Consider the following 25,950-nt stretch of genomic DNA (forward strand, 5'->3'; position numbering starts at 1 on the left):
TATCACCCCCAGATGGGACCATCTAGTTGCAGGAAAACAGGCTCAGGGCTCCCACTGATTCTGCATTATGGTGAGTTGTATAATTATTTCATTATATATTACAATGTAAAAATAATTGAAATAAAGTACACAATAGATGTTATGTGCTTGAATCATCCCCAAACCATCTCCCCCAGTCGTCCATGAGACCAGTCTCTTGTGCCAAAAAGGTTGGGGACCACTGTTGAGAAAATCATTAGCTGGGCCTCACAAGGTTATAATAATAATATATAGTTTATGAATAATTGTCCATTTAAAATTGCTCCCCTAATATATGCAAAAGAGTCTTTTTATACTTTTCAATGTGTGTTTTTCATATGTGTGTGTGTACACACACAAAATCTAGATAGTTCTTTTGGCAGAAATATGCCTTAATTTGTTACTATATTAGGTCATTAAATATGAAATGTCTGATTTTGAATCAAAAGTTTAGTTTATTATATCTCAAACAAGAAGCAGTACAATTAATCAAAGTATGTGCCTAAACCATCCATGCAGCTTTGCCATTTTAATAGTAGCTTGTTTATGCCAGCAGCGAAGAAGCCTGTAGGGCAAGTGGCGATGAAATCTCAAAGGAGTTTTCCACAGCTTGTTGAGAATTGAATATTTCTGCTTGCAAGAAGTGGTCCAAGCCTGGAAGAAGTGGTAGTTAGTTGGTGCAAGGTCTGGTGATTATGGTGGATGACAGACAGTTTCCAAATCGAGCTTCTGTAATTTGAGCAACATTATTTGTGTGACATGTGGTTGAGCATTGTCTTGCAAGAAGATTGGCCTGTCTCTATTGACCAGTCTTGGCTGCTTAATCGCAAGCATCCTCATCATTTCATCCAATTGGTTGCAGTAGACATCTGCTATAATCAATTAACCAGGTTTCATGAAGCTGTAGTGGATAATACCAGCGCTGGACCACCAAACAGATGCCATTAGCTTTTTTTGATAAGTATTTGGTTTTGGACTGTGTTTTGGCACTTCATCCAACTATTCTGCTGAATGCTTGCAATTGTCAAAAAGAATCCACTTTTCATCACACGTAACAATATGGTGTAGAAATGGTTTGCCTTTATGTCATGACAGCAAAGAAAGGCAAGCTTTGAGACGATTTCTCTTCTGATGCTTGTTTAACTCATGTGGAACCCATCTATCCAGCTTCTTTACCTTGTCAGTTTGCTTGAAATGGTCCGATATTGTTGGAACAGTAACATCAGACTTGCTGCTAATTCATGCATAGGTTGAGATGGATTCACTTCCATTACAACTTTTAGCTCATCATTATCCACTTTGGTCTCAGGTTGCCCACGTGGCTCATCTTCAAGATTAAAATCACCAGAACGGAACTTCTCCACCCATCGTAGTGTGCTTTCATTAGCCACATCCTTCCCAAACACTTCATTAATACTTTGAGCTGTCTGCGCAGCGTTGGTTGGTACCATGATGGAACTCATATTTGACAATAACATGAATTTTTGACTTATCCATGGTTTCACAAAAATTGCTCTAAAAACAAATTTGAAAGATAATAACAAACCAAAACATGTGTTTAAAAGACTGAGGATGTACCTTCACAATAAAAATAAAGCAAGAAGTGTCAAAGTGAAATGTCAGAGATATCAACTGTCAAACTTAGTACTTAAGGAAATCAGACATTTCTTACCTTAATAACCTTTTGAATAAAGAATACTTCCCTAAATCACATTTGTAACTAAAGATTTGGAAAACCTTGGCTGTACATACTTGTGTTTTTTCAGTCATTAGGCACTGGTGTAAATGCCATAGGGGAGGGAGAAGAAACGATAGAAGATTTATTTTTGATTTGTTTGACTATGTGAGTTAGTGCTCTTACAAATTTGTATTCACTAACTTGAGTTGAATCATTTACATTTTCTGCACGAAGTAGTTTATTTTGCCAGCTAGTTTTCTGTTCTTCACCCTGACTATTGCAAGCCTTCTCCTACTATTGTCACACCTCTGACTTGCCCTCTGCCCTCCAAATCTCAACAGAAGACGCTGCCTTCTATTTTACAAAAATAGCAGAAGCCATTAGAAGGGAATTCTTCCAGGCCCTTCCATTAAATTTTTAACATTGATTTTCATCAGCACTAGCCCTCCCTTTTTCCTCCTGTTAAAATGGCAGAGATGGCCTTCGTCCTATGTAAGGTAATCCCTCAAAGCTTTGCTGAATCCTGACCACTCCCTTATTCTCAGGGTTCCATTGGAAGGATTTTCTCTCCTCTGCAATTCCTCTCTTTAATGGCTTTATCCTCTTGCTGTTTAAACATGCTCAGATCTCTCCCTTGATTGAAACAATGAAAAGTAACAATCCTCCTCCTTTGTACATAACTAAAGTTTTCTGAAGAGTTGTCACTTACTGAATTCCCTATGTCCTTTTAAATCTTCCACTCATTCCTGCACCCTGTACAGTCTGCTTTTGCCTTCACCACTTCATTGAAGCTCCTGGAGCCAAAGTCAGGTGTGAACACTCTTGCAGAAAGCACTGGATTCTTTTCCCTTCTTATATGATCTTTTCGTATCATTTCAACTGATTGCTGTCTCCTGGAAAATCTTTCTTTCCTTAATTCTTTTGACCCAGTTTTCTTTTTGTCTGTTGCCTATCATTTCCTTTTTCAGACTCTCCTCCTTCTATCTTTAAATTTAAGCTCTTGTTCTTAAATCGTCTGTCCCAGGCCTTCTTTTATTAACATTTTCTCTTTATGTGTAATTGTCTTGCACATGTGAGGTAAGCTTGGGGAATATCCATGCCTCTTTCCTCTTTATTGTTTATACCCAGGAACACCAACCTCTGACTCATAGTAGGATTTCAATAAATACTTAAATGAGTGACTGAGTGACCTAGGCAGGAGAGTGACTACTTCATGGTGAAAGTAGGAGGACATTGGGAAAAGAGAGAAGAGGAGGAGAGAATTTAGATGAGCAGGGAGGAGGAGGAGAAAGGTTGAATTACAATTTGTCATATTTGGAGTTAGCTTCTTATTCATAGTAGTGAGCTTCCTCTAGTGTTTTTTCCTGACCTTGAAATTTGTATATTTTTTCCGTTTTGTCATAAATACTGCCTGAATGAGACACATTCTCAGGAACCTTTGGACATTTCTCATACATAGAAAACTCCCTGTATAAGATGTAGTAGTATGGTTTAAGTGTCCTATAGAAAATAGTGTCATTGTTGTAGACACTTGCGTGATGTAGACAAGGATGTTTAGACTAAAGGTCAAAAGACTTCATCCTAGTTCTTGCTCTGCTGCTAGTTATATGTGACCTTTGGTGAGTCCTTAAAACTCACTGTGCTTTATTATATTAAACAATCCTTCAGTCCTCTCCAACTCTGTGAGTCGAGTACAAACCTTTCAGAATTTTCAAGATTTCAAAATAAATTTTATTTTGACTTGGGCAGTAGTTACATGATTGTTTATAATAATTTGTTAAACTGTACATATATATTTTGTTTTTCTGTATGCTTTACTACACAATGAAACATTTTAAAACTCCGCAAAAGACTAAATTTCCTACATCCTTTCATGTACCAAAGAAAATTCCAGATGGATCAAAGACTTGAATGCAGAAAGCAAAATCATGAGCGTACTAGAAGAAAACATAGATAAATATATGTGTCAGGGGTCTCCTGGACCACCCCCAGGTTCAGTGACTGGAAGAACTCACAGGACTCAGCATATATTTTTACTCTAGGCTAAGATTTATTATAGTAGAATCACCAAAGGGAAAAGGCATATGGGGTGAGTCTAGAGGAAACCAGGTGCAAGTTTCTGGGAGTTCTCTCCTGGTGGAGTCACAGAGAAAATGCATAATTCCTCCAGATGTGAGCTGTGACAACACGTGTGCAATTTTATCTACCCAGGGTGTTCATTAGAGACTCAGTGCCCCAGGTTTTTCTTGGGGGCTGGTCATGTTGGTACCCTCTGCCTAAGATGTACCAGAATTCCTCCCGAAAGGTAAGCTGATGTTCAGCATAAACCATATAGTTTGTACAAACAGTTTAGACACAGTGAACCACTCTTACCAGTTCTGGGCAGATTTCCAGATGCCAGCCAAGGGCTATCCTTGACAAGTGGGCCTTTCTACAGGGGCAGTCATCGGTCTATGTTAACTCTTCTCTGTACAATGTAATATTTTTAAAAATCTTGCAGTGAAAAAGGGTTTTCTAAGCATGACTAGAAGCTCAGAAATCATGGATGGAAGGGATAGTGAAATTAATTAATCAATTATTTTTATTCTGTTTTTTTCCTTTAGAGATAGTCTCGCTGTGGCATTCAGGCTGGAGTGCCGTGGTGCTTTTGTAGCTCACTGCAGCCTTGGACTCCTGGGCTTACGTGATCTGCCCAAGTAGTGGAGACTACAGGAGTGCACAGCTGTGCCTGGCTATAATTTAATTATATTAAAAAACTTAGATATGGAAAAGAAAAAAGTATGATAGAGTTCAGAAGGCAAACGAGGAAAAAGTATTTGTACATTTGGGAGAAAAGGGGGAGATTTTTCCCAATATATAAAAACTTCTACAAATCAGCAACTAAAAAGAATAATGGCAATTTGCTGAAGATAAAAATAATTTGCTGAAGAAGATATTTCAAGTGACCTCTAAATATTTGAAAAGGCACTTTACCTCAGTAAAAAAAATAGATTAAAAATATATTATTTACTTTTTATCATATTTAGCTAAGCTGGTTGAATTATAATTTTTATAAGATTGATTACTGAGTATAGGAGAGGTGATAGGGAAATTGGTGCTACATATACTGCTGGTGACATAAATTAGCCTTTTTGAAGGACATTTTCTCAAAATCAGTTCAACTTGATGGCACTCTGACCCTTTGACTCAATAGTTCCATTTCTAGAGTTTCAGCTTACAGAAACCCATGCAAGCACACAGATACATATGGATAAGTATGTTCTTTGCTCTTTGTGGTACTGTAAAACTGGTGATAACACAAATGGAGGGTTATTAGTTAAATAAATTATTCTACTTCCATAGACTAAGGAGTTGTTTGAAATACACATCATATGCACTATAATATCTTTCTAAATCTATAAAGTTCTGAGACATACTGCTCTGAGGGTTTTAAATGCAAGATTTTTTTTTTTTTTTTTTGAGACAGAGTGTCGCTTTGTTGCCTGGGCTAGAGTGAGTGCCGTGGCGTCAGCCTAGCTCACAGCAACCTCAAACTCCTGGGCTTAAGCGATCCTCCTGCCTGAGCCTCCCGAGTAGCTGGGACTACAGGCATGCGCCACCATGCCCGGCTAATTTTTTTCTATATATACTTTTAGTTGTCCAGATAATTTCTTTCTGTTTTTAGTAGAGACGGGGTCTCACTCAGGCTGGTCTCGAACTCCTGACCTCGAGCGATCCACCCGCCTCGGCCTCCCAGAGGGCTAGGATTACAGGCGTGAGCCACCGCGCCCAGCCTAAATGCAAGATTTTTATTACTTAAAAAAGCAAATGATAAAATAGTACATGTCATATTCCAGTTTTTGTGTTAAATAATGTTAAGGTATGAATAAGAAAAAATAATAGTTCAGAGTATATTCCCCACATTTAACATGATTATTTGAGGGTATGGTAATGTCTCTAGTTTTCTTATAAGTGAAATTAATTTGATATGAGTGTGGATAGATAAATAACATCAAAATTGTAGGGAGGATGGAACTTGCTCCTGACTCTGAAGTAATGTTTGTCTATCTCAGTTCTTTCTGTGATGACCGGGAGAATCTCAGTTCCTGCAACTAAAAACTGAGTCCTTGAGAAAGGTGGACTTGAGTTTTAGATTCCCTTTGAATTTTCGGGACTTTTGGTTGTATCCCCTCTTGTTTCTGAGTAAACTCCTTTGGGGTCTTGGGTTTAATTTGCTTTGTCACTTTCATAAGGCTGTGTTTCCAGGGTAGAAGGGAAAGGACAGGGTCCATATTTCTTCTATGCCTTACTGTGTTTAGGATGTTATATTTTTCTTTCTAGTGAAGGAGAGTAGAAAGTGCTGAGGACTGTACTGAGGGTGCATAGGAAGCACCCAAATGATTATGTGAACAATGAAAGGGACCAGATATTCCCCCTCTTTTTAAAAAAATTTTGGCACCAATTTTCTAGTTCAGTTTATTATGAAGAGTTTGACTTTTTCTGCCTTTGTCCACAGAACAATTCTTCAGTTCCTGTACCTCAACTTTTTAGGCATTTTCCACTGCCTTAGATGTGTCAGGCACTAAGGCAGCTGCTCCTCACCTGCACCTTCCACAGAGACTGTGGGTTGAATTCACTCTTCCTAAGAACTCCTTGCACAGCAACATTCAGCATTTATCAAATAGAATCATTGGGCCGGTGATCTCAGAACCCACCTGCCTGCCTTTCCTCCCTCCCTTCCTTGTTCTTTTCTTCCTTTATTATTAATTTTTTAAACCCTTTCCAGTATCCAAGTCTTTTAGGAAAACTGAATAACTGTATGTAGGAGAGAATTTTATTATTTTTGGTTTTGTTTTCCTCCCTTCTAGAGATTAAATGATGAGGATAGTTGTACTGCAGTTAACCTTTTTAATGTTTTGTGGCTGTGTCAAAATCATCTGTGTATAGGGCTAGCTATGGTTAAAGTTCTGACTGATTTGCAGTACAGAAAAATGGATTAAGCTATAAAAGTAATTAGTCTTAGTTGTGTTTGATTTGCTAAATTCTCTTTTTTTCTTTTTATATTACAGATCAGCTTGAACGGGTCTTTTTACGACTTGGCCATGCTGAAACAGATGAACAATTACAGAATATTATATCTAAATTCCTTCCTCCTGTTTTACTCAAACTGTCCAGCACCCAAGAAGGAGTACGCAAAAAGGTAAACATGTTGGGACAGTTGGGTTAATTAAATGGTCAATAAATGGATATATATTATGAAGTGAGTTTTCTGTTCCCATTGTGGAAATCTAGGGTTGGGATCCTAATTATGGCCTTTGAAAATGGAGGGTAAGTCTAGTACCAGCTTTCATGATTTAAAAGTAGCTTTTGTATGCTTAGCCGAGCTGCATTTAATACCAGCTGTACTCTTGGCATCAGTGCCAGATAATATAATTGAGATACTTATTCTGGAATGTATGGAGAGTTGTTCTAAAATCTATGCCCTTTATTCCAGTATGATAGGTGATAATGGGGCAAAATATTCTTTAATCATTGGCTGACAGTGAATATAACCTTAATTAAAAATAAGGGAAATAACAACTTTTAAAAGCAAAATATTGTTGTATAGTTCCTGTTTTAGGATTCTGCAAAGTACTGTTAACAAAAAGTTGGATGTCACATTGATATTTTCATTTTTAACCTAACTATTCTGCATAGAACATTTTCCACTTTGATTTGTAAAATAGTTCATTAGTATTCTTCCAGTATATTTATAATAGACCTTCTGGTCTTTGAGCTGTTGTCAGGTTTCATTTCTTGGGCTGTTCTAATTTATTGGCAGTGACTTCCTGGAGGTCTGCCGTGACTGATGCTGAGGACTGATTGCGTTCAGTGAAAAAGAGTAATTTTAAGAATGTCTGTTGTTTGCAGGAAGGAATGGACATTCTTGTCATATATTTGACATGTCTGCTGTTAATCTTTTTTTGCTGAGCTTAGATGTATATTTGATCATGTTACTCTTCAATTTAAACCCTTCTGTGTCCTTCTGTTGATCGGATAGCAAGATCTAAAAAGCCTAAATATTCTATTATATGGATTAAAATAAATAAATAAATGAATGAATGAATGGATGGCTTGTCGTGAATTGATTTCTGTCTAGTTATTTAGCTTTATCAATCTTCTTATTCATCTAATAAGTATTTACTGAGTGTCTTCTACATGCCAGGTGTTGGGAAACATGTTGGTGAATGAAAACAACACCAAGTTGGGGAGATGGGTAGTAAACAATTAGACAAATAGTACATAGCTATAATTTGTGATACATACTAAGATGGAAAAGGATTCCATGAAAGAATATATTTAGGAACTTGATTTAGACTGAATGTGGGGCATAAGGTAGGCCTCTAGCGTGCAGGCAGTAGGCAGGCCAAGAAATGGAGGAGACCAATGCAGACAGAGAGACCCTTGGCAGGAGTTCTGAGCTGGGACAGAGTGTGATGTCTTCAGGGAACTCAAGAAGGCCACAGCAATGACCCCAGTGCATGAGGGGAAAAGTGAAAGCAGGAAACAGGGATTCCAGGGGGCACTGATTTGAAGGGGCATTGATGGTAGTGATGCAGTCACTCTGGCTGCTGAGTGGAGAAGAACTTGGAGTGGAGGCCACGAGTGGAGACCAGGAGAACAAATAGAGGGAATGTTGGCATTAGTCCAGCTTGAGTATTTTTAGTAGTTTTTTACTCATTTTCTTATCTTAGGATTTTTTTTTGTTTCTATGTGCTTTTTATGTAGAAAATTATTCATCTCTATCCATGTGCTTTCAATGTTCAGTCATGTATCATTTACTTCTATCATATTATTATTCTTTTTCTTCTTGAGAACATGGTCTTGCTCTTGTGCCCTGGCTAGAATGTAGTGGCCTGATCATAGCTCACTGCAGCCTTGAAGTCCTGGGCTTCAGTGATCCTCCTGCCTCTTGAGTAGCTGAGACGACAGGCTTGTTGCACCACCATGCCTGGCTAATTTTTTTTTTTTTTTTTGAGACAGAGTCTTGCTCTGTTGCCTGGGCTAGAGTGTCATGGCGTCAGCCTAGCTCACAGCAACCTCAAACTCCTGGGCTCAAGCGATCGTTCTGCCTTAGCCTCCCAAGTAGCTGAGACTACAGGCATGTGCCACCATGCCCAGCTAATTTTTTCTATATATTTTTAGTTGTCCAGCCATTTCTTTCTATTTTTAGTAGAGACGGGGTCTCGCTCTTGCCCAGGTTGGTCTCAAACTCCTGGGCTCAGGTGATCCTCTTCTTGCCTTGGCCTCTCAAAGTGCTGGGATTATAGGCATAAGCCACCACACCTGGCCCCCAGTCTGCAATTTTAATCTTATTTACTTTGGTTGTATTTAATCTTATTTACTTTGGTTTTGTCTTAGGACAATTGAGATGTCACATATTTTTGAGGTTTGAACATTTAAATCAGTTATTATGATTATTAACCTATTTCATCAGTTGGTCTATTTTCCCTCTCCATTTTTCTCCCTCTCCCTCTCTCTCCGTCCCTCACTTTCCTTTTCTTTCACGCTTTCCACATCAAACTGTTAACACTGGTGTCTTCAAGGGCCTGTGAATGGACAAGGGAAAAGGAATACTTAACACATTAACTGCCATGTGAGTTGTATTTAACTCAACGCTAGTTTTGAGTCCAGGGCCTAGTGAAGCATGTGAAGACTTAATTCTCTGAAACAAATTCAGTAAATATGTCGTGAGTTACATACAACTCAGTTGGTATGCAGTATAAAAATTGGTTCTAGTACAGCATGCGTTGCATATAAGTCACACACAGAAAACAATTTATTAATTCATTATTTTTTAAAATAACAAATTTTTCATTACATTAGAAAGGATTGTTTTGTTTTTGAAGTTTTGGTTTTTGTAATAAAACACCATGGACCCTGGGAAAACATTTTTTTTCTAGTGTGGCAGGAGGTATGTTAAGATTTTCACTTGATTTATTATAATAAATGGTGTCTTTCTATTATAATTTTACAAAGCAATAAAATAAAATGATGTAATAAAGATAAATATGATAATTTTGAACTTAATTAATTTATACTGATGAAATACCATTTTTATTTGTTCATGCATACCAAATTTCTGTTGGAAGAAGGGTGTGCTACGTAGTAAGTTTGAGAACTTCTGGAATTGGGAAATGAGATCCCATAGCTGAAACACCTGTTATGTTTTAAGTATTGTGTTGGACTCTTTGACATCTTTTTGTTTAATCTTCATCATAGCATTTGACATGTTATCATTTGAGTTCTACAAATGATTTTTTGATTTTTCTGGGTTTATAGAGGATTCTAGATAATGTATAACCAAATTTAGGAAATTGACCAATATTTAAAGTAATAATTGTGCTAGAAGAAAATTAACTAATTAATCCATTTAAAAATCAAAATAAACTTATTAAAAAAGCATGTGATTGTGGGCATGATTTTCTTTTTTTAAAAAAACTTTATTTTTAATTATGATGAGTATATAATAGTTGGATACCTTTATAGTGTACATGTGATGTTTTGATACAGGTATAATGCAAATTAATCAAATCAGAGTAATTGGGGTATCCATCACACCAGGCATTTAACATTTCTTTGTGTTAGAAATATTCTAATTCTACTCTTTTAGTTATTTTAAAGTATACCCTAACTTATTGCTGATTATAGTCACTTTGTTGTGCTATCAAATATTGTTCATTCTAACCATCTAACTAACTGTATTTTTGTACCCCTTATCCATTCCCACTTTATTCCTCTCTCCCCACTACCCGTTCTAGCTTCTGGTAACTGTCATTCTGCTCTGTCTCCATGAGATCAATTGTTTTAATATTTAGCTCCCACATATGAGTGAGAACATGTGAGATTTGTCTTTCTGTGCTTGACTTATTTCACTTAACATAATGTTCTCCAGGTCTGTCTGTGTTGTTGCAAATGGTGGGATTTGATTGTTTTTTATGGCTATATAATACTCCATTGTGTACATGTTTCTTTATCCATTCATCCATTGATGGACACTTAGGTTGATTCCAAATCCTGGCTTTTGTGAATAGTGGTGCAGTAAACATGGAAGTGCAGATATCTTTTTGGTGTATATTAATAGAATTTCTCTCCTTTGGATATATATCCAGCAGTGGGATTGCTGGGTCATATGGTAGTTCTACTTTTAGTTTTTTGAGGAATCTCCATACAGTTCTCCATAGTGGTTGCACTAATTTACATTCCCACCAACAGTGTACAAGGGTTCCCCTTTCTCCACCTCCTCGCCAGCATTCATTATTGACTACCTTTTTGATAAAAGCCATTTTAATTTGGATAAGATAATATCTTATTGTAGTTTGGATTTGCATTTCTCTGATGGCTAATGATGTTGAATATTTTTTTATAAACTGTTGGCCATTTGTATGTCTTCTTTTGAGAAATGTCTGTTCAGATCCTTTGGGCATGATTTTCTATCACCATCAATAATAATTTTTTATAGAATCCTGCCAGCAGTCAGCCTAGATTAGAATGTCAGAAGATGGCTCTTTCCTTTAGACTGGTTCCTCCTGATTCTTTTTTCCTGTCATCTAGCTGTATCAGATATACAGGCCAGGTGGGAAATTTGGATGAAGTATGGATGGTAATACAAGTCTCTAGATTCCTGGAGAGTATCATGTCTCACACTGGCAAACACTTTAGTTTAGCTGACTTATGCTCATATATTAGTGTTTGAAAAGGTTAAAAAAAATGGGCTCTGGAATCACATCTTGACTATGCCACTTGCTGGCTCAGTATCCTTTGAGAAGTTACTTCACTTCCCTGAAGCCTCTCCTTCCTCATGGGAATGATGAGACCACCTCAGTGGTTGCAAGAATCACATTATATAAGGAGTGCAAAGTACTATGCACAAATGCAGTGTGCATAGAAACTACTTGAGAAATGTTAGCTGTTTTATTATTATTTTTATCATTCATTTAACAAACATTCATCATAGATATATTTTTATTCTTAAAGTTCTTCCTTCATTATTGCTCTGGATCTCTTTTGCACTTTTGCTGTTGCTGTTGAGTATCTCTACAGCTTTCCTTAGTGCTTGCTTTTAGGATAGAGCACAAATTTCAGAAATGATGGAGAATAGTATAAATCTGTCCCTGCAGAATAGTACGTTGAACTCCCGAGTCTTAGATGTAGCTTTCTAAAAATCTTATTGCTCAGTGCTCAATTTCTTACTTCTCTCTTAGCAGATAATCTCTCTAGTGTAGTAAGATTGAGGCCATTTACATAAGCCTCTGTACCTCCCTTTCCACCTGCAAACTGTTGACTTACTAATTCCTGTTTGTGCTCTTTTCCCACTTAAACAGAGAGGAAGCTTATTTCTTCTTTAGTAGTATCAGATGATCTTCAGAATGAAGTCAAAATGCCTCAGCATTATGCCAGAATCCTTTTGTAATTCAGACTCTGCTTTTATGAACTCTTAACATGATACACTTTGGTCAGATGCAGTGAGCCATGTTCTTTTGGGCCCCAGTACCTTATAACTGATTCTCTGCTTGGAATCCATCTGGTCTTCAGGACTCAGTATTCTTGTCATTTCCTCCCTGAAGTCCTCCCTGATGTGTCAGATACTTTCTTTTCTGGAAACCCATAGTATCTTGTACTTGTCTCTTTTTGTGGTATTTATGATATGTTGCATCATTTGTTTTCAGGTCTTCTGAGGGACTGTGCTTCAGTCTAGGCCCAATTTGGATCTCAACTTTGTTTAACTAAAGGACATAAAGGGTCTGGCTCAGTGGCTCATGCCTGTAATCCTAGCATTCTGGGAGGCAGAGGTGAGGGATCACTTGAGCTCAGGAGTTTGAGGTTGCAGTGAGCTATGACGACACCACTGCACTCTAGCCAGGGCAAGAGAGTGAGGCTTTGTCTCGAAAAAGAAAAAAAAGAACAAAGTAGCTACTATTCACTAAAATAAGTAATATCTGAGAAATGAATTTGTTTTTAAGATATGGTTGATAACTTCAGTTCTTGTCTCTCTATATTTTAGGTAATGGAACTGCTGGTACATCTGAATAAACGGATAAAAAGCCGCCCCAAAATTCAACTCCCAGTAGAGACACTTTTGGTTCAGTACCAGGACCCTGCTGCAGTTTCCTTTGTCACAGTGAGTGTCATCTTGGAATATTTTCTGACTTATAGTAAGTTTTCTTTCATAACATTTATTAGATGTCATCAGTGTATTGGCAAGCTTAGAATTTCACCTCGGACCACTTCTAAATGAAACATGAGGTATTTTTCTTTAAATGACACACTTTTTCCACTGAATACCAATCCAGATGAAACACTACTTTAAAGGAAATGGTAGGAACAGAGTAATGGATGGTTGTTTACGTTGGACAAAGGAATGTTGGCGAAATGACTTGTCAGGTAGGTTGATGTATAAAAGAATGATTTGATTCTTAGTAACAGATTAGACGAGATGAATCTGAATAGAGGGAAAAAAAGGGTTATGTAGCATAGGCATGAATAAAGGATAATAGAAGAAAAAAAGGAGTCAAATGGCAAAAAGAGATAATAAAGATTTGAATTAAAAAAAATCTGTGTTTCCGATGTGTATATTCAGAAAGGTAGTATCCTTTTTTAAAAGTGGAGTAAATCTGAGGCTGGTAAGGTATGTTCCTATTAAATTGTTGCCCTCATGAAAATTAAATGTAAAAAATGTTGATGCTGTGGGCTGACAGGTGATATTCTTTGCTGACCCTTGTAGTGCTAGCACTGAGGCAGCAGCTGTTGAATCTTATCTAACATGTGGAGTCACAAACCTTTTGGAGCCGCTTACTCGTCCAGACATCTTGTCTGTGCCTGTTCTGGATATTCAGCTCCATTACAGATGTTGTTTCTTTAAGCAAATAGAAGCACTGTGTGCCAGTAAAAATGCCAAATAGAAAGTATTTAAAATAATTATCTTACAAAGCCCATTCACTTTAGTGAGGAATCCTTTGGAAAAACAAATCTTTATCTTATGTGTACATCCAGACATGCATTTATAGGTTTGCTTAAAATGTGATATTCATGTGGATGATAGTGATACAGGGTTGTGTATCCCTTATCCAAAATGCTTGGGACCAGAAGTGTTTCAGATTTTGGATTTTGGAATATTTGCATTATAATTAACTGATTTAGCATCCCAAATCCAGTGAGCATTTCCATTGAGGGCCATGTTGATACTCAAAAAGTTTTGGATTTTGGAGCATTTTGAACTTCAGAGTTTTGGATTTGGGATGCTCAACCTGTACAAAAATAACCATAGCACTGTTTCCCTTGGTTCATCATCAGTCGGGAGTTACTGGAGTGAGGAACCGCACAGTGCCGCAGTATACTAAGGTCATTTTAGTAATTGACCAGTTGGAAAATGGCAGCCTAGGATTTGTCAGCACGTGGTCTTCTCATAGCTTGTAAGGATTAATGCCACGAACTGGGAGATCCGATGCCAGTGTGTAGTGTGTGGGTTTAAATAGGTTGAATGATTACTTTTTCTTCTCCATGATAAGAAATTGCATATATGAGTGCTTTAGGTTAGGTCATGCTTCCTCATATGAAGCTTACCTTAAAGCAAGCACTTTGAATAAGTTGGATTGGAATTCTTCCTCTGAGATACAGTACTCAGTCAAGTTGTGATAAACATGTGGAGAAAGGATGATTCGTGTTTATGATTTCTTTGTTGTAACCGTAACTCCTTATCAACCATATGTTTTCGTTGAAATCGTAGAGTATTTCCTTCACGCTCACTTGCTTTTCTCTTGTTGTGTTAGAATTTTACTATAATTTATGTTAAGATGGGCTATCCTCGCCTACCGGTGGAAAAACAATGTGAACTGGCCCCCACGCTTCTGACTGCCATGGAAGGGAAGCCTCAGCCACAGCAGGATAGGTATGGCTTCCTCAATCATCTTCTTTCCCACCTGCAAGAGTCAACAACTGCTTTGCAAATATAGGCCACACGTTTGGTTTTACTCGGGCAAATGGGAAGTCTCAAGCTGTTTTAGCTGATACATAATTGAATTTTCTGAGGTACCTCAAAGTTACTGTTTTATTAATGCTATTATAAAGTTTGTTGATGTGAACATTGAAAAAATGTGCATAATTAATATTTTAAAAAATCTTAAATACTTTTTTTGGTCAATTATTTTGAAGCAGTTACTTTTGTGATTGTGAAAATTAGAGTTAAAAATCCTTTTCATTAAAAAATTTCTATCTTGAAGTATGTAAAGTTTCAGAGCAGTTTTCTTAAGGAGTAGAGCATTTGTTTGTGTTAGTATGGGGATTGGAGAGGTAGAAAGGTTTCGATAACATTGTTTGTTTTTGGGCTTAGCCGAAAGTTTTGTATTGTAGTCTTGTCATAGTGGGAATCATTACAGAGAGTGCAGAAGTTGTGGAGGAAAGATGAAGTTAAATAATGTTTTCAGTTTACTTTTTAGAGCATGTTAATTTCTAAAAGAAAGACTGCAATACAGAAGTTTACAAGTAAAATTAATAAACAATCACAAGCACTGTTTGAAATTATTTTCATGTGTTTTAAGAATATTAAAAGATGTTAGTGATTGCCAGGCAAGGTGGCTCACACCTGTAATCCTAGCACTTTGGAAGGCCAAGGCGGGAAGATTGCTTGAGCCCGGGAGTTTGAGACCAGCCTGGTGGTACACACCTGTAGTCCCAGCTACTTGGGAGGCTGAGGCAGGGAGGATTGCTTGAGCCCAGGAGTTTGAGGTTGTAGTGAGCTATGATGATGGCACTACACTCTACCCCAGGCATCAAAGCGAGACCCTGTTTAAAAAAAAAAAAAAGTGTCAGTGAAAGAAGGAATTACTGATACTGCGTTACTTAAATTCACACAGTGGAAAATTTAATATTGTATTCAAAATATTGATATGATTTTTAATTTTTTAGATTTAGAATAACTTTATTTTAACTAATTGTTGAAGAGAAACATTTTGTTGAAAGGACATGTTGTCAGTTGAACTTTACCTAATATTTAATATAAAGTCTCCTGTGGGAACTTCAGATATCAACATTGAGCCCATTTTATGTACATTTTTTCAGATCTTTTTAGTGATGGGCCATATTGCCTAAATTATCACTCAATATACTGACCTTTCAGTTAGAAATACATCTAAGCTGTCTCTAGATTAGGACATCGTAAATTAGTGATGTTGAAAATGAATGGCTCTTGTTTACAATTGCCAGTTTTTGTTATGTGATTTTTGTTTTATCTGTTATTTGCATGTATAAAAACCTTATTTTTTAAGTAGTTGCAATAAATGTAATTGTTTTTTCAGCTTAATGCATCTTTTAATACCAACCCTTTTTCACATGAAATACCCTGTTGACTCATCAAAATCAGCTTCTCCGTTTAATCTTGCTGAGAAACCAAAGACTGTGCAGCTGCTTTTGGACTTCATGCTAGATGTCCTTCTGATGCCTTATGGGTGAGTGTTAAAAAAATAAAAACAAAGCGACCTTGTTCTTGACTGCTTTTGCTGTGTGGAGTTGAGTACTATCTTAAATGATTCAACTCTCATTTTTAAATGGTTGCATCTCTGATTTTTTGCTACAGCCCTGACCTCTTATAAACTCCAGCTCCACTGCTTATTGGCCTTTATATAATGCCAAGTTGTTGTTGTGATTTCAGACTCTGCCTGTCCAAACTGAGACCAGTCTTCTCCATAAAAATAGTTTTTCTTTTAAAATTACCATCAGTGTTATGATGGTTCTCCTTACCATCTAGGCATACAGTTATAAATCGTCTCCAGCTTTTCTTTCCCTTGCTGCTACAATATCAGTTCCACAATACCTCTTTCCTCCTCTTTGTTATGTCTTGGAACCATTCCCACTGCTACCATGTAGTTTTGTTTTGCTCTTTTCAACTCTTGTCACAAATTTTTTCTCTTTGGCTACTCTTCTTCAAACCCTTCTACGCTTCTGTAGATAGACTTTCCTGATTTTAAAACACAGATCTTATCAGGTCACACCTTAAAACCATTGGGTTCTCATTTTCCAGTCACTACATACACTCATGCATTTCATGCGCTTTTATATGTCCTTGCCTTTTTTTTACTTTTTAAGAGAATGCAGTTTTCTTTGCTTAGAATACTTCCTCATCAAAAAAGAATGAAAGAAATGCAGAAAGAAAACAACAATAAAAAACAACTTTGAGAAAGCATCCCAGACTGGCTTAGATAGTAACTCTGTGTTTCTCTGACATAATTTCTTGGCCTAGGCAGATATAATCGCACTATTTTTTATGTCATCATAACACTAAACACCAACCTGTATGGCTGCTTTGTGTTTTCATTGCATTGTTGACATTTCCATCTCCCCTAATAGATTGTGAGCTCCTTGTAGTCAAGACCTGTTTTACTGGGCTTTGGCCTCTGGCATAGTGCCCAGGTTATGATTTGCTTCTAGCCTGTTTATTTTGTTTGGCTGCCAGAGAAATTTTTCTAAAATGCTGCTTTCGTTGTGTTTCTTTCCTGATTACAAATATTAATATATACGTATGTGATAAACTTGGCACGTGGGATTCCATCTCATCTGTCTCTCAATCCAGAAACGAGAGTTCATCCTGTATGATTTCTTTCCTCTCCAGTTTATTCTCCTTCTGCCTCTCTAGTTTGGTAACTCAGTTTTCCTGACCTTCGGTGCTCCATGCTTACTCCCACCATGACTGTCATATCATTTCTTTTTTCTCTGTGGTTTCTTTGCATCTGATAACATGGCAGGGGCTGTTACATGTGTTGTGTTGTTACTGCCTCAACTTGTTCTAGATGGCAGAGACTCAGTCTTCCACCTCCTTAGATTCCTGTCTTGTGCTTGGGATGATGTTTTGCACAGTGTTAGATGTTCGGTATTTACTGATTGATTTACATAATGCCACCAGTCTTGCTATAACTTGGAAATAAATGAAAACTTCTTTTTATATTTGTTAAATCAGGAGGCAGCCAGAATTGACAGGTGATGATGGCTTTGGTAAATAAACCTTGAAATCCAAATTTAACTTAGGAACATAATGTACCCAAGCCAGTGAATGATTCATCATGTTTTTCTTACCAATGACAACTTTATTTATATAAAAATATTAAAGTGATTCATTAACAGGTTTTTAAAAATTGATGAATTTAGGAATTGAATGAATATGACATATAAGTAATGTAGAATAATTTATTATGCTTTCAGGTTCTAAGTGTTTTTTTAACTTTTATTATAATGGGTATTTTATTTTAATATCCAATATGATAATGGAATTCATTAGCATAGAATTTTAGTTTGAAGGAACTTGAATTAATATTTATATCAAAAATTTCATTTTGTAGATGAAGAATACCAGTTTGATTGGATAAAAATGAATTTATCAGAGATCTTATTTCTACTCTGTAGAAGCTAAAAAAGAAACAGGATGATAAATTAATAATAAGGAGTTGCAAAGGCTTTGAACATGTAATGGGAAAAGCTAATTCTTATTTTTCATGAGGTTTCGTCTTTCGGCCCTTTTGATTTTTTCATTTTGGGGGCTTTGTGTGCTTGTGTGGTAGGTGGTTTGGAGGTTTCAGTGGGTTTTCTAACGTAGGGATATAAAGAGCTCAGGGAGAACTGAAGGTGAATTACAATTTAGTAGAAATGAGAATGACTATAAAAATACTCTGCTTTGGGTATAGAACAATAGTCCCTCCTACCCACCGTACCCCTGCTCCAAGTCAACAAACCTTTCTCTGTGTTTGTTAACTAAAAACTCAAATCACGGTTGGTCCAGCATGGTTTATAGACCAATAGTTTATAGACTGAGAGTGATCAAAATCTTTATATTAATTATTGATAGTTCATTTGTAACCAGGTTGAATGATGTGCTCTTTGGTTAATTTGCTGAAGGTACCTTTCAGTTTTTTTATGATGAAATTTTAATTTCAAGTGTTTATTCTTTTAGGAATATAGTGTAGGAGGACAGTATATAATTGAATACTTTATATGCATAGGTACATGCAAATGCATGTGTTTTTATAGGAGATTAAAGTTTTATTTCTTTTCCAGATATGTGTTAAATGAATCCCAGAGTCGCCAAAATTCATCTTCAGCACAGGGTTCTTCTTCAAACAGTGGGGGAGGTTCTGGAATCCCACAGCCTCCCCCAGGAATGAGCTTTTATGCAGCTAAACGAGTTATTGGTGATAATCCCTGGACACCTGAACAGTTGGAGCAGGTATCTCACATTGCGTGCTCATACCAGTACATGACCCTGTACACTTGCCCCCATGAAGTCCGTGAAACATGCGTGACATAATTCCACTATATTCAGGCTTTTTAATGAAATATATTTGAAAGGAGCAATTGATTAATATATTTTCTTCTTCATGTCAGTTATTTGTTAAAGCCCTAGGGAAAGGGAGGAGTGGGAAATGCTCTTTAGTTTTTCTAATATTGCTTACATATTTCAAGTATGAAACACAACCCACTTGTAAACTGAGTATGTTTAACTTCTGTTATTTTAGTTTTTAATTATAGGTTTAATAATCATCTAGCTCCTTTGGTGCAGTTAAAATATAATTTAGCTTACATTATTCAATTTTTTAGGGCTGTACATTTTATAAAGTGAGGAACCCCTATACTTCACGAGTGACAATGTGGGGGAAAAGCATGACTCCCTTTTATATTTCTTCCTGGGAATTTAAAAATTGGCATTAAGAATTTTATTCTGGATTTAAACAGGACACAGATGTTCTCTGAGCAGCTTTTAAAAATGACTGGTGCTCTACAGAGAAGGTGCCTCACTGTGTCTGTGTCATCAGGCACCTCAGGGAAGAACAGATGAGATCAGTATGTAATTATTTTGGAATTCAAGCAACATGGGTTAGTCTTCTAATCCTTCCTTTATCTCTCCATGGCAGTCTAAATAATTTGATCCTTTTCTTTTTGGGAATGTAAGTGACCATTGATCAAAAAACAATGTTCCCAGGAGAGGGAAAAAAAGGCAAGTGGGGCATTCGTGTTATTCACAATTTAGAGAATGTGTTATTCAGTGAGGGTTATAATTGATTAGATTTACTTCTTTATGTTTTATAGATTTCTTTTTCTCATTTAATCATTATGTAAGTAAGAAAGGTAAATAGTAATAGAAGCTACTCTTTATTGAGTGTGATCTATGTGACAGGCACTATACTGAGTACTTTGAATACATTATCTCATTTAATCCTCACAGCAACCCAATAAGGTATAGAAATTGTTATTTCCGTTTTCTAAAAGGCACTAAAGTTTTGAGATTCACCAGGGTCTCACTTCTAGAACCAGGCTTTGAACCTAGGTCTGTCTGAGGGCTAAAGCTGTAAATGCTTGAGAAAAATTATTGATATGCAATTATAATCTTATGTTGATCATTATTTGCTAAATTATAAGTGTGTCTATGCATTTTGTCAATTTCATAATCTAGTGTGGAGATGAATAGTTTCAAGGATGAAAGCTGTTTTCCTCTAATTTTTTTTTTTTTTTTGGTAGAGACTTAGGATCTTGTTTGCTCACTGCAGCCTAGAACTCCTGGGCTCAAGTGATCCTTCTGGCTAAGCCTCCCGAGTAGCTAGGACTATAGGCGTGGGCCACCACAGCCAGCCAATTAAAAAAAATTTTTTTTTTTTTTTTAGAAATGGAGTCTTGCTTTGTTGCCCAGGCTTGTCATTAAACTCCTGGCCTCAAGCAGTCCTCTTGCCTCAGTCTCCCAAAATGCTGGGATTACAGGCGTGAGCCACGGCTCCTGGCCTTCCTCTAATTTTCAAATCTGTCTTTGTTCTACACTTTTTCTTCCAAATAAAATAACTTGTATTTTTCCTAATTATAAACTTAATGATAATGTAAACAGTCAAGTAGTGAAGAATAATTCGAAGAGAAATTTAAAATCACCCAGAATCCTGTCACTCTAGTTTGTCATTCATCCACAGCTTGCTGTGTGTGTATATGTGTGTGTACAAACACAGTTTTACACATCATATAATACATTATTTGTAGTTTATGTTTTTCATTTAACGGTATTTCAAGTTTTTAAAAAAGTCATCCTTTTTAATGTTTGTATAACATTTGATTATATGTAATATTTTTAGCCAGTCTCCTATTGATGGATATGTTTATCATTTTTAGTTTTCTTTACACATTTTTTGTTTATATCTTTGTGTACTTCTGTAACTGTCCTTTGTAAGGCTATGTAAATGTTTGAGTCTTTTCTATTGAAGCTCTTATTACAAGTAAGTTGTGTTGAGTAGGGGAGGGAAGGCAGGCCTTTTTATGATCTGTTATACCTTTTTTAATTATGTTTTTTCTCATTAAGAATTATAAACTATCAATTCTAATTCATTTACATAAGAACTATTATGTAACTGATTTTTTAAGGTGAAGATAAATGTTTTTAAGATAAAGTTTTACTTTTCAGATGTACTTATCCTAAATAGTGAAATTCACAGTGAAATTTATAGCTCCCTCATATTACATGAAGTTCTGAGCAGAATCTCTGTTTAGTCTGCGTTTCATTTCAGCCAGTCAAGTACAGTGAATGCTGTTTGATTAGAATTTCAGTTGCATTGAATAGCATAGATTATATTTGAAATTATATTCTTTGTTTTTAGTATCTAAGAATATAGAGGACAAGAATTAGTATGTTAACAATAGAGTAAAACTCTATGGAAGTTTTTTTGAACTAATAAAAATCCATGGATCACTTTATTCTGAACGTACCCTCTTACCTGGAGGACCCAAATTTGGACTTCAAGGTTTCACTACTCTACAGAGGCTGTGTAACCTCAGTAGGGGGCTATGTATTACAGTGGTTTTGGAGTCAGACTTGGGTTTGAATCCTGCCTTCATCTCTTATTATGTACATTAATTTCTTAATCCTTTCCTCAGTTTCCTTTGCTGAAAAATGGTTATAATAATACTTACAGATTGTGAGGATTAAATGAAATCATGAATATATATACTTTAGTTCAGTCCTTGGCACATTGTAAGCCTAAACATGGAGCTACTATTGTTGTTACTATTAATCCTTGGTTTATGACCACAGTGATATGTTAAACGGTACTTTTAATGGACATTCTTTGCTTCCCTGACCATTCTTTCTCCCTCCCTTCATTTATCTACAGTGCAAATTGGGCATAGTGAAATTCATAGAAGCTGAACAGGTGCCTGAACTTGAAGCCGTTCTCCATTTGGTGATTGCTTCTAGTGACACACGCCACAGTGTGGCAACAGCAGCAGACCTGGAATTGAAAAGCAAGCAAAGGTAACTGCTTCCCTATTAACCTTTCAAAATTGAAAGGGCTAGATTTCTGAAAGCTTGCTTAGCACATAGTTGTTCTTTTAGGGTTTTATGTAATGGAACTTTCAACTTATGAGATTATTAAATATACTTTGTTTGTAATAAAGTTTGCTAAAGAGCAGAATTCTGTATAAGACAAAGAAGAAAAGCTGTCTGGAGATGCAATTTAAAGTTGAAATAGGTTAGGAATGTCATCACAAAAAATGAGACTTTGGCTAAGTAAATGAGCTTAGAGGATTGATGTTAGGGAAAATGTCAGATCCAAGAAGTTATTCATCTTTTATTTTTCTTCTATCTCAGACACTTGCTTTAAATAAAGAATATATATGTATAAAAATATATATTTCTTTGCTTTAAAGAATATGTATAAAAATAAAGCATATTTATGTATTATGGCTAATACAGTGAAAATTGGATTCATGAAAAGAGTTGCTATGTAAATTATAATTCATACAGGACATACAAATAGTAAATAGACTCATAGAAAATATTCTGTATAAGAAATAAAATCAACAGAAAATAAAACAGTGGAATATCAGTTTATACCCACTGATAAATGAAATTGTGTAGCAATTGTTAAATCCATTTAAGTTTCTGTTGAAGCAGCTACTCTTATACACTTTTGATTAGTATTATAAATTGAAATAATTTTTGGAAAGCAGTTTGTAATAAGTAACAAACCATAAAAATATTTATCCCCCTTTTATCTAAATCTTACTTCTGGGTGTTTATCCTAAGGAAATCATTCAAAAGAAGAAAAAGATATTTAGAAAAACAGTATAGATTTGTTCATTGTATCATTTTCCATAATTGTTAAAAAAGTGGAAACAAACTCAGTTTTCCACTGTGGAGAGGTAGTTATGTGAATTACTGTATCTTTATGGAATATTATATATGTATCTGCCAAATTATAACAATATAACAAATTATAACAATTATAACAATAATATGGCGACATGTAAATTGTCTCCAATTAATGGGAAATGAATAAAGCAGAATGTAAAATAGTATGTATACTCATTGTGAATTTTTAAAAAAGACATGTACAAAGATTGAAGAATAATTTGAAAAAATGGAGATATTTAGCTTAAAAAGTCAAGTCATCAGGTAGTTATTTTTTGAATTTTAATGCTTATATAATACTATGGTAGAAGGCAGTAGAACATGAATAAGGTCATAAAGCTTTGTAAAGGCTGCATATATTATAGTTTTCCCTCTTCAGGAAGACCAATACAATTAGATGTAACAGAGTAAGGAAGTTAACTTCATTGTGTCTTAGTTTGCTTGTTGAGATTATGTGTGTGGCGGTGGTTGTGGTTGGGAATGGCTTACCACTAGAGAGCATTTAAGGTGGCACAGAGGAAGAAGGAGGTAGTTACAGAGTTAATTCTGGTCATGCCTCTTGCTGATAGTATGAATTTGGGAGGTTGCTTAACATTGCTGGCTTAGACTCTCTAAAATAAGAAAGTTGGACTAAATTGTACTTTAATATTCCTCCCAAATCTAAATTTCTTCGTTGCTTTATAACTGAATCTTTCTGGTATCCCTTTCAAGGAATTGCTTATGAAGTATCAGAAAAACCTTGCTTTAAAACTTCATGTTGTGTTTGAACTGGCACCATTCTTTATACCATATAGTGGGTTTGATTGGAAATACAAATGTGATGCTTAAGTGTTCTAATTAGTTTTGGTTGTGTTTATTAAAACAAATGTATGCATTTTTCCATAAAAATAATACAATATTGTTACAACTTAAAAAGTGAGTTGAAAATATATAGATATTATCTCATTTTGTGAAAAGTACCAACTATCTCTTCAAGTGATGCACCTTATCTATTTATCTATTTCTGTATCAACCTGCCTGCCATACCCGTCCATCCACCTATTTTCCATGCATAGGAAAGAAGTCTAGAACAGGATACACCAATATTAGTGGTTGTCACATTAAGAAGGAATAGGGATATGGTGCAGATTATAAGGAATTTTATTTTCTATCATATTCATTTATGAATTTTCACAACAAACATGTAATTAGAAAACTGAAACTAGAAAGTTGGAAAGAGGAAAGGTAGAAGGAACAGTAAAAATTATCCTTATTATGATAGTTAACCACCCCTAAGCTTTTAGTTTGTCAAAAGTCTCTAAACCTGAAGTATGATAGAAGGGAAACAATAGTGGAGCTTGAGGATTAGTTTGTAGCAATCAGCTGAGGAAAGATGTAAGTAAATAATATCTAAAATAGAATTGTAGCATGTCTTTGAGGATAGTGGGGTAGTGAATATTCAAAGAAGAGGCAGGTTGATAAACTGTGAAAGAAGAGATGGATCAGAAAAGCAGTCAAAGCAGCATCATAAATTGTGTTTGCACAAGTACAGTTTGAAAGCTTTAAAGTGGGACCAATGCCAAAAGGCAGAGACAAGATAGTATGGTAAAAGTTCACCAGTCAAGTGAAAGGGAAGATTGCATTATTGCTAAGTTTATAAAATGATTGGGTGGGGTTTGATGCAGAGGATAAGAGCCAAATGCCAATCACCTTATAGCCTAATTCACCTTATTGTGGATCCCAAATAGGAATAAGTCTTAGTGACTAATGGCCACATGACTGCTCTGCAGAATTAGGTGCTGCAACTGTTAGTGTGTGCTGGTAGATAAGGGACACTGGGAATCACAGTGATAAAACATTAGAGAAATACAGTGGTTTTTGTATTGTATTGAATCAATGCAAGATTCCTAGGATGTGGCTTTAATTTCATGAGTAAAAATTTTTTTGTCACATTCCAATTTTCCAGTGGTTAAACAGAATAGTCATACCCTGCCCTGGGGCTCTTTGAACAACTGTAAATAACTCCGCTTTGTTGGAGTTGCTCTGTGGCATTGGCCCTGAGAGCCTATTGCTATAGGAACAAAGTCCAGTTTTCTTTTGTGGTACCAAACTAGGCCATTGGATACAATAATCTGTTGAATCAAGGTAAGATAAATGATTTGTATTTTTTTGTTGTTTAAAAATGAACATTGATAGAAGTTGATCCCCTTTCTTCTACAATGTATGTCAATTGCCCATTCCATTTGTGTGTTTGTAACATTTTCCTTTGGTAATAAATATTGGGGCTATGATTTTTTGAAATCATTGAAGTCGGAAGAAAAAGTAATTTTAACAACCTGTGTTGAAACCTTCCATAGCTTAATTGACTGGAATAATCCTGCCATCATTAATAAGATGTACAAAGTATACCTTGGAGATATACCTCTGAAGACAAAAGAGGTAGGTTGTTTTGGTTTATTCTTACATTAGCATAAAAAACATTTTGGTGACATGAACTGTATCTATTGGTACATTTTTCCTGGTTATTTTGATTTAAGCTGAGTCTGTGCTATATGAAATACTAGTTTTAAGCCATGCTAGTCTAGGTGAATTAAAATCTCTTGTTAACTTACTTTACTGGATCTGGTATTTTCACTTCATGTGCTTAATTAATGATGACACATTGTTAGGTATCAACAAATTTTTTCTGTAAATATTTTAGTCTTTGCAGCCCTTATGGTCTCTGAGGCTTCAACTACTGGACTCTGTTACAACGTGAAAGTAGCCATAGGCAATACATAGCCAAATGAGGGGTGGCCGTGTTCCAGTAAAACTCTGTGGATATGATGTTTGAATTTCTTATAATTTTCTGGTGTTACAAAATATTACTTCCCTGATTTTTTTTTAACCATTTAAAAATGTAAAAATGATTAACTCACAGGCCTTATCAAAATAGGTGGTAGGCCAGATTTGGCCCGTGGGCTGTAGTTTGCAGACCCCTGGTCTAGAATTTAGAACAAAATATGAGTTCTTCTGAAACTTTGAACAAGTAAGACTTTTGCTTAGTAAGTTCTTTTAGTTTAATTTGTTTAGAAGTATTCTAAGTCCAAAGCCAGACACAAAAGGGTTATTT

General features: G+C 35.8%; 1 protein-coding gene across 4 annotated transcripts in view; it reads left to right on the top strand.

The window, feature by feature from the left end:
• Window positions 1–25,950, top strand: part of ECPAS (Ecm29 proteasome adaptor and scaffold) — a 107,534-nt gene that overhangs the window by 24,049 nt on the left and 57,535 nt on the right. For 3 of the 4 annotated variants that reach the window (XM_045563640.1, XM_045563638.1, XM_045563639.1), the window contains exons 2-8: window positions 6,745–6,875; window positions 12,720–12,836; window positions 14,485–14,603; window positions 16,009–16,158; window positions 18,755–18,923; window positions 21,841–21,980; window positions 25,196–25,277. In XM_045563640.1, coding sequence (XP_045419596.1) covers window positions 6,745–6,875; window positions 12,720–12,836; window positions 14,485–14,603; window positions 16,009–16,158; window positions 18,755–18,923; window positions 21,841–21,980; window positions 25,196–25,277 — 908 coding nt within the window. Of the gene's footprint in view, window positions 1–6,744; window positions 6,876–12,719; window positions 12,837–14,484; window positions 14,604–16,008; window positions 16,159–18,754; window positions 18,924–21,840; window positions 21,981–25,195; window positions 25,278–25,950 lie in introns of those variants that run through there. The other variant, XM_045563641.1, reaches the window with a different exon arrangement.

Source organism: Lemur catta, chromosome 10 (genome assembly GCF_020740605.2).
Source record: "Lemur catta isolate mLemCat1 chromosome 10, mLemCat1.pri, whole genome shotgun sequence".
Classification (NCBI taxonomy): domain Eukaryota; kingdom Metazoa; phylum Chordata; class Mammalia; order Primates; family Lemuridae; genus Lemur; species Lemur catta.